Genomic DNA, 14,805 nt, shown 5'->3' with positions numbered 1-14,805 from the left:
ATTTGCACAGCCTGCAGGTCACAGAAAATCTGGATAGAGTGTGAATTAGAAACCAGAGGAATAAAGACATTTCTTTGTGGAAAGCATTCAGATGAGTAAAACAAATGAAAAAAAAAAAACAAAACAAAACAAAACAAAACAAACGAAGAAAGCATGAAACCAAAAAACTTCAGAAAAGAAACACGAGAAGAGGCTGGGCCTGTAATGAGATATATTATGAGTCCTGTGCAAAGGACAACATGCAGTTTATTCCTTCTCAAAAGCATCCAGTGATTAGTTTTCTCAGGGCATCCTTGATCTCATGGTTTCTCATGCTGTAGATGAGGGGGTTCAAGGCTGGAGGCACCACCGAGTACAGAACTGCCACCAGCAGGTTCAGGGATGAGGAGGAGATGGAGGGGGGCTTCAGGTAGGCAAACATGGCAGTGCTTACAAACAAGGAGACCACGGCCAGGTGAGGGAGGCAGGTGGAAAAGGCTTTGTGCTGTCCCTGCTCAGAGGGGATCCTCAGCACAGCCCTGAAGATCTGCCCATAGGACAGCACAATGAAAGTAAAACACCCAACAGCTAAACAGACACCAACTACAAGTACCCCAACTTCCCTGAGGTAGGCATCTGAGCAGGCGAGCTTGAGGATCTGGGGGATTTCGCAGAAGAACTGGTCCACAGCATTACCTTGGCAGAGGGGTACTGAAAATGTATTGGCAGTGTGCAGCACAGCATAGAGGAAACCAGTGCCCCAGGCAGCTGCTGCCATGTGGACACAAGCTCTGCTGCCCAGGAGGGTGCCGTAGTGCAGGGGTTTGCAGATGGCAACGTAGCAGTCGTAGGCCATGACGGTGAGAAGAAAATACTCCACTGAGATCAAAAAGATGAACAGAAAGACCTGTGCAGCACATCCTGGGTAGGAGATGGCCCTGTTGTCCAAGAGGGAATTGGCCATGGCTTTGGGGACAGTGGTGGAGATGGAGCCCAGGTCAAGGAAGGAGAGGTTAAAGAGGAAGAAGTACATGGGTGTGTGGAGGCGGTGGTCACAGGCTACGGCGGTGATGATGAGGCCATTGCCCAAGAGGGCAGCCAGGTAGATGCCCAGGAAGAGCCAGAAGTGCAAGAGCTGCAGCTCCCGCGTGTCTGCAAATGCCAGGAGGAGGAACTCAGTGATGGAGCTGCTGTTGGACATCTGCTGCCTGTGGGTGTGGAGCACTGAACAGGGAGGAAAGGGCAGTGACAAGTTAGGGCATTAGTCTCTAACCAAAATCAAAGCCATTTTCCATACTACACGTTCACAGCACCTTTACTATTGCAATAATATTTTCGTTCAGCTCCATTGCTGGAGCTGTGGTTGGTGCTGGCTGAGTGTGCCCTGAGGATCAGGACCTCTGCCTACTGGCTGCCAAGGAATCAGCCCTGCTCTGCAACAGTGGGTTTCTGGGAATGGTGTCAGTCAGGAGGGTCAGTCCTGGTGTTTGAATTCGTCAGATGAAAACAATCCTAATGTAAAAGTGTTTGTCAACATCTGCACTCCCAGGGCTATGAAAACACAATCAAAGCATTGTCTGAGAGGGGTTTTTTTACAACTCTCCCCCATCTCACCTGGTAATAGTCTTGGATTTCAGAAATCCTCATCATTTCTGCTGCACTCAGAGAAAATAAAGTGGGTCCTGCGAGGAAAGAGTAGTGCCTGCACCGCAGTGCAGAGCGAGGGGAGCTGGTCTGTCACTCTGTCTTGTTGCCAGCTACCCTGGGCTTGCACCTTTCTGAGATGGTGGGTATCACACCCCCATGTTAACATGAAAAGACTCCAGGCACTACTGAGTGCAGAGACCCACTGTCCAACAGCAAGTGACTCCCCCTTTCTCAAGGTCTCTGCACCCCACTTCTTGCCAAGGACACACATGGTTCATTTCACAATCCCAACTGCATTTCCTCAGTCATGGTGACTCTGTGCTTTTGCATTGGGAATTCAGGTAACAGCAAGATGCTATGGGACAGACCTGCATCCTGGAGGGCAGCTCACAGCTTGGAAGGTCACCCTAAGGAGGTAGCCAAATGTCCTGATGATGGTATCTCAGGAAGGGAGAGTCAGCTCATTACCTAGGGAATGACACAGGCTGCATTGCCCATAGCTTGGAGGAGAGCTTGGACACCTGTAACCTTGTTCCCATGGACACACCTGCATGGGAGGACACATAAGATCAGTGTGTGACTCTGCAGCTGAAACTCCCACTCCAGAGAAACAGACAGCCAGAAAAAGATAACAGTAGCAATAACACAGACTAGTGGAGAAACAAGGAAAAAAAGAGTGAGGATCTGGCTCAGAGAGACAAGGGAAGAGGCAGCCGGGCACTCAAGAAGGAGTTACCCTTACCCAGCTGTGCCTGCTGCCTCCCAGACACCAACACAGCCAGGCAGTTGTTCTCAGTCCCTGTGCTCTACTTCAGGAGGTTCCTATCAGACTTACTGATCCCTCAGAGTTACAGCTCAGGAGTCCCAGTGACTTGTTCAAGCATGACAGCTCCTTTTGCATTTCTCCTGAAAATTCCCTAAGAGTAGGAAACAGAAAGTACAAACTCAGGAAAGCTCCTTATGATTATAGCAATCCTACCTTTGACCTTGCCCTTGAAAAGTGCCCTTGGAGATGTCTTGGGGATGATCTGGAGCTGTGAGCAGCCCTGACCCACACAGCACCCTCTTGTCAGCAGAAGAACCCTGCCCTGCTGCAAGTTGTTTTTCCACCCACAGCTTTTCCTCTGTCTGCTGTTAGAGCTCCCCAGGCAGGCAGAATACTTACCCTGACCAGCGGCAGAGTCCCTGCCCCAGCACACAGCCCCCTGGGGTGCAGGGACCCTGCTCAGAAGGACAGCCCTGGGCACCCCTGGCTGCACACCCAGCTTCACACTCCGCAGCCATCCCCGGGTGAAGGCAGCTGACATGCCCTGTCCCTCTGAGGGTGCAGCAGGGAAGCTGTGCTCCAATGCACGTACTTTTTCTCTACACTGCACAAACTGTGAGAGTTTTCCTGAAAGATCCTGTAGGCTGTGGGATGTGCCAGCTTCAGGAGATCATTCCAGGAACCACAGCTGCATTGCCCTGCAGCAAGACACTTACCCTGTTAAGGGCTGTGAAAAATTGTCTCCAGGTGAGCTCTTCTCTGTCTTCCCACCCCAGACTCGCTTAACATCTCTCTCTGCCTCACTTCTCTCCCCTCGGTGCCTGCAGGCAGTACCCTCAGCCCTGCTGCGCTTTGCAGAGGAGCTGCTCCTGGGCAGAGCTGTCTCTCTGCAGTGCTGCCTGCTTGCCATGAGCTCCCTCCAGCCCAGGAGCCCAGCCCAGCTCAGCAGCAGAGGACCAGCCCAAGGCAGCACTTTCTCTGCCCCCTCTGGGCTCCCTCCGGGTGTCCCTGGGGCTCCAGGGGAACCTGCTGGGAAACAGGCTGAAGCAATCACTGGTGTTGCCTCCCTCAGCTGGGGAGAGACACTTCTTTCAGCAGTGACATTTCTCCTATCTGAAAGAGTGAGGTGCAAGAATCGCCTTTTCATTGTCCCATCTTTAGACAGGAAGAACATCACACTGGGGTCACCACGCATATGCCTGCACTTTCAAACTTCTGTTTTTTCTCTCCTCCTACATTTACTCACCCCCTTGAATACATAGTCAAGGAAATGACCAACAGTTTTCACAGGGGGCCTGTCAGTAGCACCTTGTCATTCCTAGAGATCAGCTTCACCTCCACCTAAGTCCCTCAGGGGCAGTAGAGCCACCGCTGACAAAAACCCCATTCCCTGGCAGGGCTGCCCTTCCCAGCCCTTCTTCTTTCTGTCCTTGGGGATAGCAGAGTTTGCTCACTGTCTTGGCATCCAGTTTCAGCTTTATGTTTCCATCCACCAAACACTCCGGCATGGCTCTGAAGCCAAGCCTTTGCACACACGGGGTCTTAGACGCTTGGACCAGCTTCCCTAAGACAAGTCAGAGCCTGGCCTGGTGTTACAGCTGAGGTGCTACAGCCCAAATGTGCACTGATGCCCTCAGCCACGGATGCAACAAGGACGAGCTGGAGCCTGTGTTTTTTGACATCCATAAAGGAACTGCCAAGGCATGGTGGGACAAGCAACACAGCTTGGGGTGCTGCAATGGATGGGTACCAGTTCTCAGGAGAGACAGGCTGGAAGGATCAGGAGTGGGGTTCCCTCCAAGTGAAGAAGTTGCTTGGATGTATGGAGCTCCTTACTGGGGCCAGTGAGAAGTTGGGTCAGCCCTTGTGAGTGAGGGTCAGAGGAGGGGCCAGTAAAGGTGACATTGTGGTTGGAGTTGAGGAACCCACAGTCAGGGTGAGGAAGTGGGCACGGTCTTTTCTAAGCACCCAAAGGAAGTTTCTGGATGTAGAAGCCTGGGCCTCACTGGGGACTTTAACGACCCTGGCATTTTCTGGAAGGGGAACACAGCAGCATGCAAACAGTCCAGGCAGTTTCTGGAGTGTCTTCGGGGAACATCTTCACACAGCTGCCAGATGGGCCAACAAGGGTAATGCAAACCCGGATCTGATACTTGCCAGCAAGGCAGAGCTGGCCAGGGAACTGAAGGTCAGTGTAAGCCTTTTCAGTCATGAAAATGAAAGAGTGAGGTCCGAGCTCCTGAGGGCACTGAGGAAGGAAAATAGAAGACTGCAGATGCCGAACATTAGAAGAGCAGACTTTGGCCTATTCTGGGGAGTTTTAGTGGGGTCTCATGGCCACCAGCACTGACGGGCAGCAGAGCTTCATACAGTGCTCCTCAAGGACAGCATCCTCTAAGCATGGCAATGACCTATATCGAAACTGAGTTGAAACTTGAAAGGAAATTAAACGCCACCATAACGAGCTGTTATTACTTCAGGGACAGGCAAAGAAGAAGTAAAGATTATATGGGATCACTCCTAAGTTTAGTAAGAGTATGTATAGATAGATCTGAGAGATTTTATGTGCTCTTATCACCAGCAAGGTCACCCAGGCCTTGGTGCCTCAAGGCAGGACTCGGGTGGAAAACAGGCAACGGTGGATAGGAATCAAATCAGGGGCTACCTGATCAAACTCAAATGTTACTATTCCAAAGAGACTGGATGTATAAATATGTATATACATAGAGGGAGAGAATGTGTCATCAGCTTACTGGTCCATATCCATGGTCTGTGAAAAAATAATGAGAATTTACAGGTCAGTGTCAAGGTTGTCAAAAAGAATACTTACACACATATTACACGACATCTTTTCTGCATGTTTCAAATTCTGCCTAAATCTTCTTTCAGGGGTTGACGCAGTTGCCCACATAGAGATGGCCACAGCCTCCAAGATTCCCAGGGGTAGCTGAAGACCCCACACGGCACTGGGAAATGTGAGCCAGGGCTGTCAGGAACCTTTCTGGAGCAGGAGCTGGTGGACAGGCAGGGTAGGCCAAAGCATCTCAGTTGACACAACTGATTTTTCTCCCCTGAGTAGAAAGGCAAGCCTGGAGAATTGCACCCGACGTGTCCAGTGCTGGAGAAGAATGAGAAATGAGTGGGTCTAGATGCTGCAGACTCTACTTGATGATGCTCTTGTAACCCAGATATGTTGTGTTTACTGCAGATTTGGCTATTCAAAAGAAAACATTTTGTTCACTTTGTCTCTTTGCTTGCTTCTGTGAATGGAGGGAGCTCCTGACTTCAGCATGTGACTCAGTGTGAGTGAATATGGACGAACAGAGCCTGGGACAGGGAGGTCTTTTGGGGTTCTTGGGATCTGTGCTTGACACAAAAATGTGTTTTCTATTCCTCTAAGACCATCCACTATGGAAAGTAGACTTCAGATGAGGTAAGGTGGACTTAATATACAGCAGAGGAGGGTGGTTTATTTTTTATTGAAACATGCCTTCCTTTGGTTTTGGTTTTTGGCAATTAAGAAACATCCTTCTGTATCTGTGTGCAGCCTGTTCTCCAAGTGAAGCAGGTGTCAATGGGCTGAAACATGCAGCTACAGACTGTAGTGGAGAAAGCTCAGAATTGAGCAAAGGTGCTGTAAGTCCAGGTGGCTGAAGAGAGAAGTGTTGGGGTTGGAGGCAGGGACAAAGACTGCCCATAGAGTGTCTGACATACAGGGTCTTGGCTTCTCTGCATATTCAGAGTCCATTAGGAGATGCTGAGGGTCACTATCAGTTGCAGTTTGCTGGTATCCCTTAATGTGTGAGCAGAAAAATAAGAAGCGGAAAAAGATTAAATTGTTTCTTACTGATATTTGGTACTGAAATCTTTTCACTTGGACTGCACTCTTGGACTGCACTCCAGAAACCTTTCAAACTAACCACCTAAGAACTGAGGAAGGAAGGAAAGTTATGCCCAGAGGCTTGGCTTGTTAGGGCATTTGGCATGTTAATGAGCCCTCTGGTGCCATGTTTCTGAACTGCAGATACTGAAAGAAAATTTCACTGGCGTCTAGAGAAGCACAAGTCAGCAGCACATCTCCAAGTTTCTGAAGGTGTTATTTAGTCCCACTGAGGGCCATAGTTGAAGCAATCATGGAGGGAATGAGATGACAAGGTGACTGTCCCTGGGGGCTGCAGAATTAGGGACGCAGAGGCACTGGTTAGAGGTTGAAAATCAACCGTGCAGGCAGCTGTGAATGGCCTTGATGTGTTTCATCAAGCAGGATGTTCAAGCGCTGACCCCCATACCCTAGGAATGGGGATCCTTTCCCTCACGGTATGCTCAGGACTCTTGCAGGGAGCAGTGAGATGTGGGGGTGTGCGATGATGCCAAGTGCAGGACAGCGATAGGACTCCTCCCAGGCTCTACGGACGGGGGGTGAGGAGGCAACAAAGCGCTGGGGTTGTAAGGAACTAGTGTCCTCTCAGGGGCTACAGTGGAAGAGACAGCAGCCAGAGGCAAACGGACAAGGATTTCAGTTCTGCTGGGGGATCCCTGACCTCGCAAAGGGGCCATCCCCAACACAGCCTGTCCTACACTATTCTATGCCCGTGACTCTTTCTCTGCAGATTTTAACCCCCACTCCTGCTTCCTCACCTCGCTCTGACCCCATGATTTCCCAAGCTTTACGGATGACTTTCTTTCCTCACTGACTATTTCTTCAAAACTCAAAGCTGTGGTTTTCTGAGGTTTTGCCAAAGGCTGTGCATTCTTGATAACCTGTGCAGCTTCTTCCAGAGCCCTGCTAATGCTCCTCAGTCACTCAAGATGTCCCAGCCCCCAAGCTCAGTTGAATCCTCTATTTATTTCCACATCCTAGCAGTAAACTGCACATCCTCCTTCTGCTGCCTCAAAATCAAAACTCAACCTATTTCACTACAGCATGACACCCTCCCACTCCCCGCTCTTTCACGGCATCTTCCTGCCTTTAACACACAACCCCCCCACTCTCTCCCTGCATGCCCTTGTGTCTCAGAAACCCTTCCTCTTCCCCTGCAGTGATGGGACATCAGCCCAGGAGGTCTGTGCATTCTCCAGGCTCATGGATGTTTTCTGGAGGTCCATCCAAGTGTGGGAAGTGAAGGAAGAAAAAAGATCATGTCAGTTCGTGGGGCATTACTGAGCACTTTCACCCCCAGCAGTGGGCATTGCCCTTCTGCCAGGCTGAGCCATGCACACCAGATGGAAAAGTCTCTATCATTCCTGTTTGCACAGGAAGGGCCTTCCCTCCTGCCATCTTCCCAGGACAATCTTCCTCTTCTTCTTCCTCCTCCACACACAGAAATCAACCCTTTCCATTTCTGGGCTCAGACATGATTGTAAGGATTTGCTAAAGCTATCTGCCATCCCCTTGTGTCTCCCTGACATCCCTTGACCCCCTCCATTGACCCATGGATCCCTTCCCTCAGCAGGAGTAAAGGAGATCCCTGCCTTTCACTCTAAGGGTATCCTGTCTAATTATAAGACCCAAAAGTTGTCATGTAGATGTAACATTGTCTCTGAGAGCAGAATTTTATTTCTGGAAAGAAGTGTCTCTCCCCAGCTGAGGGAGGGAACATCAGGGATACCTTCAGCCTGTTTCTCAGCAGGTTCCCCTGTGTCACCACCCAGACTGGACAGACCAGGGAGTCGAAATTCCCTTCGGGCTAATTTAAGGTGAAAGGACACCAAATGATCAGTTAAAGATTTTATTCCTGACAGAAGCATACTGAACTGGGGAGGCATGGTAGGAGGTGGCCAGGTTTCCCACAACAGGAATTGGCATAAGGCTATTTCTGTAAACCGATGTAACCCAGGGTAACCATATACATCAATTGAGGGAATAAGGAGATCCCTCCCATTGAGTCCTGAGGTTCAGAGCAGACCCCCTTGCTTTCTAGACTCCTCCTCAGAGAAGGGTCCAGGGGCAGCTGGATGCACCCTTAGTCTCAGACTTGGTCAATGGTTTATGTCTTGAAATGGATGAGATGTAGGGATTGTGGAAAAGGAAAGAGAGAAGAAGACAGAGAGAGAAAAAGGAAGAGAGAAAGGTTTCACCGGCCCTGTGTCCAGCGTTGGTTCAGTCAGCCGAGGGGTCCCGTCCCGGTGGACTTGAGCACCTGGGGCTTCAGTTTGTGTCCTTTTGTCATCCTTGTCCCTCCTTCGGGTGGGCACTTGAACTTATTAGGCTAATGAGCAGTTTGTGAGCCTTTGGACTTGGGGGTCCTTTGGGGAGTAACTTCTCCTTCCCTGCAGATGTGGCCATTGTTTGATCTTTGTATCAGAACAGCTTATCAGAACAGGGAGCTGAACACCCTCCAGGAGGCCCTCCCCCTCCTGTTGCTGATGTCTGAGCTGATGGGCTTTTCACCTTGTTTCCTTGCTGTGCAGGCTTTGTCTTTAAGCAGAACTTGCCCCACCACAATGTTTGAGACATTAACTCTTTCAGTCTCTCACACAGTAAAAAACCAGTAACTCTTTTTATTGTAGTGCCCTGCAACTCCTCATGCCGTTCTCTTGTGGTGATGGCTCACCACAACCAGGGTGAGCCACCTCCATGCAAGCATTAAGAGTGGACCAAATGGAACTTCAGTCCAGGGAGACCTTGAGAAACAAACTCTGGGATTCAGCCAACAGAAACCTCTTAAGTTTTACAAGAAGTGACTGGTCCTGCACTGGGGGAAGCATAACCCCATAAACCAGAGCCAACTGGGACCTGATTGGATGAGCAGTGACCCTCAGGAGAATGGCCTGGGCACTAGAAGGGACACCATACAGGCTAGTGGTGAGCGCTCACCGTGAACAAGGCCAGCTGGTTAGGTGAATGTAGTAGGATGAGCGTGGCCACCCAGACATCTGGAGTTTTCATCCCTCTCCAGGGAGCATTGGTGTGGCCACACCTGGACTAGTGTGTCCCTTCGTGGGAATTCCTGCTGTAGGCAGGTGGGGAGGAAGACAAATGTGCCCAGAGGAGGTCTGAACATGCCCTGCTGTATTGGCTTTGTGTGGCAAGGTTTTGGTAATGTACAGGGGTGGCTTCTGTGAGAAGCTGCTGGAAGCTTCCCCTATGTCCGACAGAGCCAGTACCAGCCGGCTCTAAGACGGACCTGCTGCCAGCCAAGGCCGAGCCAATCAGCGATAGTGGTAATGCCTCTGTGATAACATTTTTAAGAAGGAAAAAAAAAGTTGGGACAGATGGAAAATGGCAGCCGGAGAGAGGAGTGAGAACATGTAAGAGAAACAACCCTGTGGACACCAAGGTCAGTGAAGAAGGAGGGGGAGGAGATGCTCTAGGCGCCGGAGCAGAGATTCCCCTGCAGCCTGTGGTGAAGACCATGGTGAGGCAGGCTGTCCCACTACAGCCCATGGAGGTCCACGGTGGAGCAGATCTCCACCTGCAGCACGTGGAGGACCCCACGCCGGAGCAGGTGGGTTCCCGAAGGAGGCTGTGACCCCATGGGAAGCCAGCGCTGGAGCAGGCTCCTGGCAGGACCTGCGGATCTGTGGAGAGAGGAGCCCAGGCTGGAGCAGGTTTTCTGGCAGGATTTGTGACCCCGTGGGGGACCCACACTGGAGCAGTGTGCTCCTGAAGGACTGCACACCGTGGAAAGGACCCATGCTGGAGCAGTTCATGAAGAACTGCAGCCCGTGGGAAGGACCCACGTTGGAGAAGTTTGAGAAGGACTGTCTCCCGTGGGAGGGACCCCATGCTGGAGCAGGGGAAGAGTGTGATGAGTCCTGCCCCTGAGGATGATGAAGCGGCAGAAAATAACGTATGATGAACTGACCGTAAACCCCAATCCCCATCCCCCTGCGCCGTTGTAGGGGGTTGGTAGAGTATCTGGGAGTGACGTTGTGCCTGGGAAGAAGGGAGGGGTGGAGGGAAGGTGTTCTGAGATTTGGTTTCATTTCTCATTACCCTACTCTGGTTGATTTGTAATAAATTGAGTTAATTTTCTCCAAGCTGAGTCTGGTTTTGCCCGTGACGGTAATTGGTGAGTTGATCTCTCCTGTCCTTATCTCAGCCCACAACCCCTTTGTTTTATTTTCTCTCCCCTGTCCAGCTGAGGAGGGGGAGTGATAGAACAGCTTTGGTGGGCACCTGGCATCCAGCCAGGGTCAACCCACCACACCTGCACTTTAGGTCCTGAACCCCACTTTTGAAGACCACTTCCATCTCCACACAACCCCAGGAACATGCTGACACTGGACAATCACCATGCTCTCCAGGCAGCTCCAGATGCCCCTCCTAGAGGATGGGTGTCTTCAACGGCACCTGTGGGAAAGCCCTGGGTACATTCCTCAATTACACTCATCACCTTACCTGTCACCAGACACTGAATGGTGACTCCTAAATCCAGTCCTATGTCTTTAAAAGGCTTCAAACCTTGAGCTTTTTACTCCACAAAACATGGAGGAAGAGGAACTTCAGAGGTGCAGTTCCTCAGGCCTCTTTGTGGAACGAGCCTCGCCCGAAAGCAGTGCACCGTGGGGATCCCATATAATTACAGAGATGCTATGAAAGAGGCCAGCTCTGAGCCACTCTTAGACACTTTTATAAGGGAACTAGGTGAGACAAAGTAGGTTCATGCCTCCGATGAAGTGACACAAATCCAAACATTTGTGTATTAACATAATAACCACGAATGACAGTAACAACAGCCATAACGATAATAATAATATTAAAAGCAAAACAACAGAACAAAACAAAAAGAACAAACCAAGAAATCCCACCCTAAACAAACAAACAAACAAAAAGAGCCCAAACCAATCTGGAATCAGACACTTTGTGAATCATTTGTGGAGAGAGGTAGTAGTTCCACCAACCCCACCCTTCTTCCACCTTCAGCTTTGGCAGCTGCGTGTGTCTGGCCTGCCCACTTGCCTTCACCACTCACCTTTGTAACTGAGGCCCCACACATATCTTGGCACTCCCACTGTAAGCTGGCACCCACCCCACACCTGGAGTCTACCTGGCCATGGAGGCAGGGAGAGGCCAGGTCCCCTCTGCCCGGCGCTGGGCACAGCTTTTCCCTGGGAATGTCCCCAAGGAGCTCTCTTCATGTGAGTGTCAGCCTGTGGCCTGGCAGGGGTGGAACTGGGACAAGGGCTGCTGGGGCAGGGCTGAAGTAGCTCAGCTGGGAGAGCGTTAGACTGAAGATCTAAAGGTCCCTGGTTCAACCCCGGGCTTCAGCAACGATTTCCTCCTGTAGATTTTTGCACAGACTGCATGCCTTCTTCCAGCCTGCCCTGGCCCTCCTTGCTCCTTCACCTCTTGCCAGAGCACTGCCCATGCACTGTAGCTGCAGATCTGCAGGTTAGAATGAGCCTTCCTCTTGCACTGCAAGCCCCCAGCCTTCCCCTGGACAGGACTCTCTATTCAGTGCTTCTTTGGGGTGATCTCCAGCCATCCCTCCTTCCCTGCTCCACAGCACATGGCATCTCTCCTTCGCGGGGTCTCTGCAAAGACCCTGTCTCTCTCCTCTTTGTCATTCTCGATGGTGCACAGACTGCTCCCCTTGTCATAGATGCATCACGGGAGAGGAGCTGGCAGGCATCAAGGGGATGGAGCTCAGTGGAAGAGCACCCGCTTCGTGTGAGGGAGGTCCTGGGTTCAATCCCTGGCATCTCCAGGGGTGGTGCTTTTGCCCAGACTGCCCAGCCTCAGGCAGGTGTGGGCTGGAGCTCGGGCACTGCTCCTCTCCAGGCCCTGTGGGCCTGCCCTGCCCACCCAGGGCTTGGCTGTGAGGTGGGGAGGGCTGTGGGAGGGCTGTGTGTGCTGCCTCTGCTGAGCCCCCTCTTGGAGGAGAAGCAGGCAGCTGTGCTGGACCTGAGCCCAGGTCACTGCCCTGCATCCACGACCCACTCCACCCACCACCCAGGGACAATGCTTGGCAGCAGACTGTGCCTGTGAGGAGACCTCAGGGAGGGGATAGACAGCAGCAGCACGCTAAAGAATCCTTTCTGCCTGCACTGAGACATGTGGTGTGAGTGTGCTGGTCCAGCCCAGTTGTCCTTTGCGACCAGAGCCACACTGCCTTGCTGGCTTTCCAGGGGTAAGGGTCTGAGATTGTAACGTCTCCAGTTGGAGATCCCACACCACAGGGGAAGCACTCTGTGCCAGCAGGTAAGGCTGTCTGGGCTGGACAAGCATGGGCAGGGCTGTTGGACTCTCAGCTGGAGTTTTCCTTCCACCATCGCCACTGGCTTGAGCAGAGCCTCAGCTCAGGGAACCTGGATCTGCTGAGGTCAGGCGCAGCCCTGCAGAGATGGGACTGCTGGGGCTGGTGCCCACCTCTTCTTCCTGGGGTGTTTGGTGACTCCATCCACCCTGTGCTGGTAGGATCAGGGAGTCACAGGTCTGTCCACAGCCATGCACAGGCAGTGAGGGCCAGGAGACGGTGCCTCGGCTGATCTCTGGCAATAACCCCCACAACCAAAATGGGGCATGAGACATGGACTTTCACTGCAGCATGCCCAGCACCCTGGTGAGCCAAAACTCAGAGAAATAAGGCTGCTCTCCTATGGGCTTTAAACAGCCAAGCTCTGCCCAGCATGGGGCCTGCAGTGCTGAGACTCGGGGGTCTCACTGTGACCCCCCTCAGGCAGGTCCTCGGGAGCTGCAGGAACAACCACAGATCTGGGCTACAGCGACAATCTTGCTTTGCTGCAGAGAATGGACCCAGCCTGCAGGGCCAGACTGTTCAGGTCCCCAAATGCCATGAAAGAGGCTCTTCCTGCTCAGGCCTGCTGCCCCCCTCAAGCACACACAGGCCTGTGGCTCATCTCCCTAAGGAGGAAGAGGAAAATGTCTGCCAGGTGCCAGAGTAAGGGAGAAATATTACACCTGTGGGAGGGCAGACCTGGCAGCAAGGTGGCACAGGACAGGCACTGGGTTCCTCTCCCCAGTCCCCACTTGGAGCACCTTGAGTCTGCACGTCAGTGTCCATACTGTCCCTAGCCCCCACCATCCTGTGTTCAGAAGATAACATTCCCCCCTTCTTTACTTCACTTTTGTACCTTCCTTCTCTGAGATGCAGGACTGGAGCTTGACCCCATGGGAGTTTTCCAGGGGATGGAGTCTGTGTTTGCAGTGCCCCTGTATGTCACCCATCACCGTGGGGGTCTCACCCTGGGAATGCTGCTCTCCCATGGGGTTTGCCAGCAGGTGAGCTCTGGGGTATGGGGCAGAGAGATATGTGTGCCTGGGCTTCTCCCAGATCCCCCCAGGATCACCCCAGGGGTGGAGGAGCTCCCAGCAGGGAATGGGGCAATGCTGAAGTGGGAAAGGATGTTGGCGACAGGCACCTCCTCCCCGCTTCTCCTCTAGGGCCAGATCCTGCTGCTTGCAGCAGTACTGAGCTCCAGCAACTCCCCACAGGGAACCCTGCCACAGACAGCCAATGCACCTTCCAGCCCGCAGCAGAGGAGCCTTTTGGGGAAGTGCCGGAGGGGTGTGGAGACCCACCAGCAGGAGCAGGGAGGGCAGTTTGGGTGCCACGTCCTGCCCAGGTGTCACTGGCTGCTACATAAGAAGTTTCTCTGCCCATGGCCGCTGGGCAGGTGAAAGCCACAGCCAAGGGAGAGGAACCCTGGCTCAGCTCCCAGCAGTGCCTCTTCTAGGGGAGGGACACAAAATCTCCTCAGCCATGGAAACGTGCCCACGTGAGCATCCTCCCAGATGAGCCCTTCTCCAGGCCAGGGACTGGACCACGGCTTTTGGCTGTAGCACACATCTCCTGGGGATCTTTTCTCCTCCCCCTGGCCCTCCAACAGTGCTGGGGGAAAGGTGCCCCCGTCCCCCCCTGCTCCCATCCCTCATCTTCCTGCACACAAGTACCGTCCTGACACAAACCCAAACTGACATCCCTGGCGAGGCAGCAGGAGGGCAGGGGTGGGGGCTGGAGGAGAGCAGGAGGAGGGGGTCCCAGGGCTGCCGTGGGGCCTTACAGCCTCTGCTGAGGAAGATGGCAGCTCAGTGCCTTGACAAGAGTGCTCAGGGTCTGCACGGGCCCAAGGCAGCAGGAGCAGCCCATGGAGACTGGGGTCCTGGCAGAGCATGAGGAGAGGGAATCCCAGCCCCATGTGTCCCAGAAAGCAGCTCTGCACCCTGTGCTGGGGCAGTGGGGAGCAGAGCTGCCTCCTAACCATGGTGGGAGGTAATCCATGGGCCATGTTCCCCCCTGGGGCTGGCTGGGGTGTTCAGGGCACTGCGGCCACCTCAGGGCTCACTTCTGTGGGGCCGCAGGACAGGGCTTACCCTGACACGGCAGCTCCGTCATGGCCTCTGCACTGTGGGACCAGCCTGGGGCAAAGAGCAGCTGGGAAACCCTAGGGCGAGGAAATGGGTGCTCCCACTGCAGTGCATCACGGGACCTATCAGAGAGCCATTT

General features: G+C 52.8%; 2 protein-coding genes and 1 non-coding gene across 3 annotated transcripts in view; 2 read left to right on the top strand and 1 right to left on the bottom strand.

Moving 5' to 3' along the window:
* The window catches only part of LOC128138545 (deleted in malignant brain tumors 1 protein-like), a gene marked incomplete at its 5' end in the record, with an annotated part of 387,383 nt that overhangs the window by 298,391 nt on the left and 74,187 nt on the right, over window positions 1–14,805 (top strand). The window lies entirely within an intron of this gene.
* LOC128138585 (olfactory receptor 14A16-like) lies at window positions 257–1,180 on the bottom strand. The gene has a single exon (XM_052779790.1). The coding sequence runs from the start codon at window positions 1,178–1,180 to the stop codon at window positions 257–259; it is 924 nt and encodes a 307-aa protein (XP_052635750.1).
* On the top strand, window positions 11,536–11,608 carry TRNAF-GAA (transfer RNA phenylalanine (anticodon GAA)). Its single transcript has one exon. It is a non-coding gene; the product is annotated as a tRNA-Phe (tRNA).

The sequence above is a fragment of the Harpia harpyja genome, unplaced genomic scaffold, assembly GCF_026419915.1.
Source record: "Harpia harpyja isolate bHarHar1 unplaced genomic scaffold, bHarHar1 primary haplotype scaffold_55, whole genome shotgun sequence".
Lineage (NCBI taxonomy): Eukaryota > Metazoa > Chordata > Aves > Accipitriformes > Accipitridae > Harpia > Harpia harpyja.
Note: the sequence above shows the minus strand (reverse complement) of the source record. Positions and strands in the feature narration are given on the sequence as shown.

Coding starts and splice junctions, on each gene's coding strand:
- LOC128138585 (XM_052779790.1), bottom strand. CDS start 1,180: ATGTCCAACAGCAGCTCCATCACTGAGTTCCTCCTCCTGGCATTTGCA.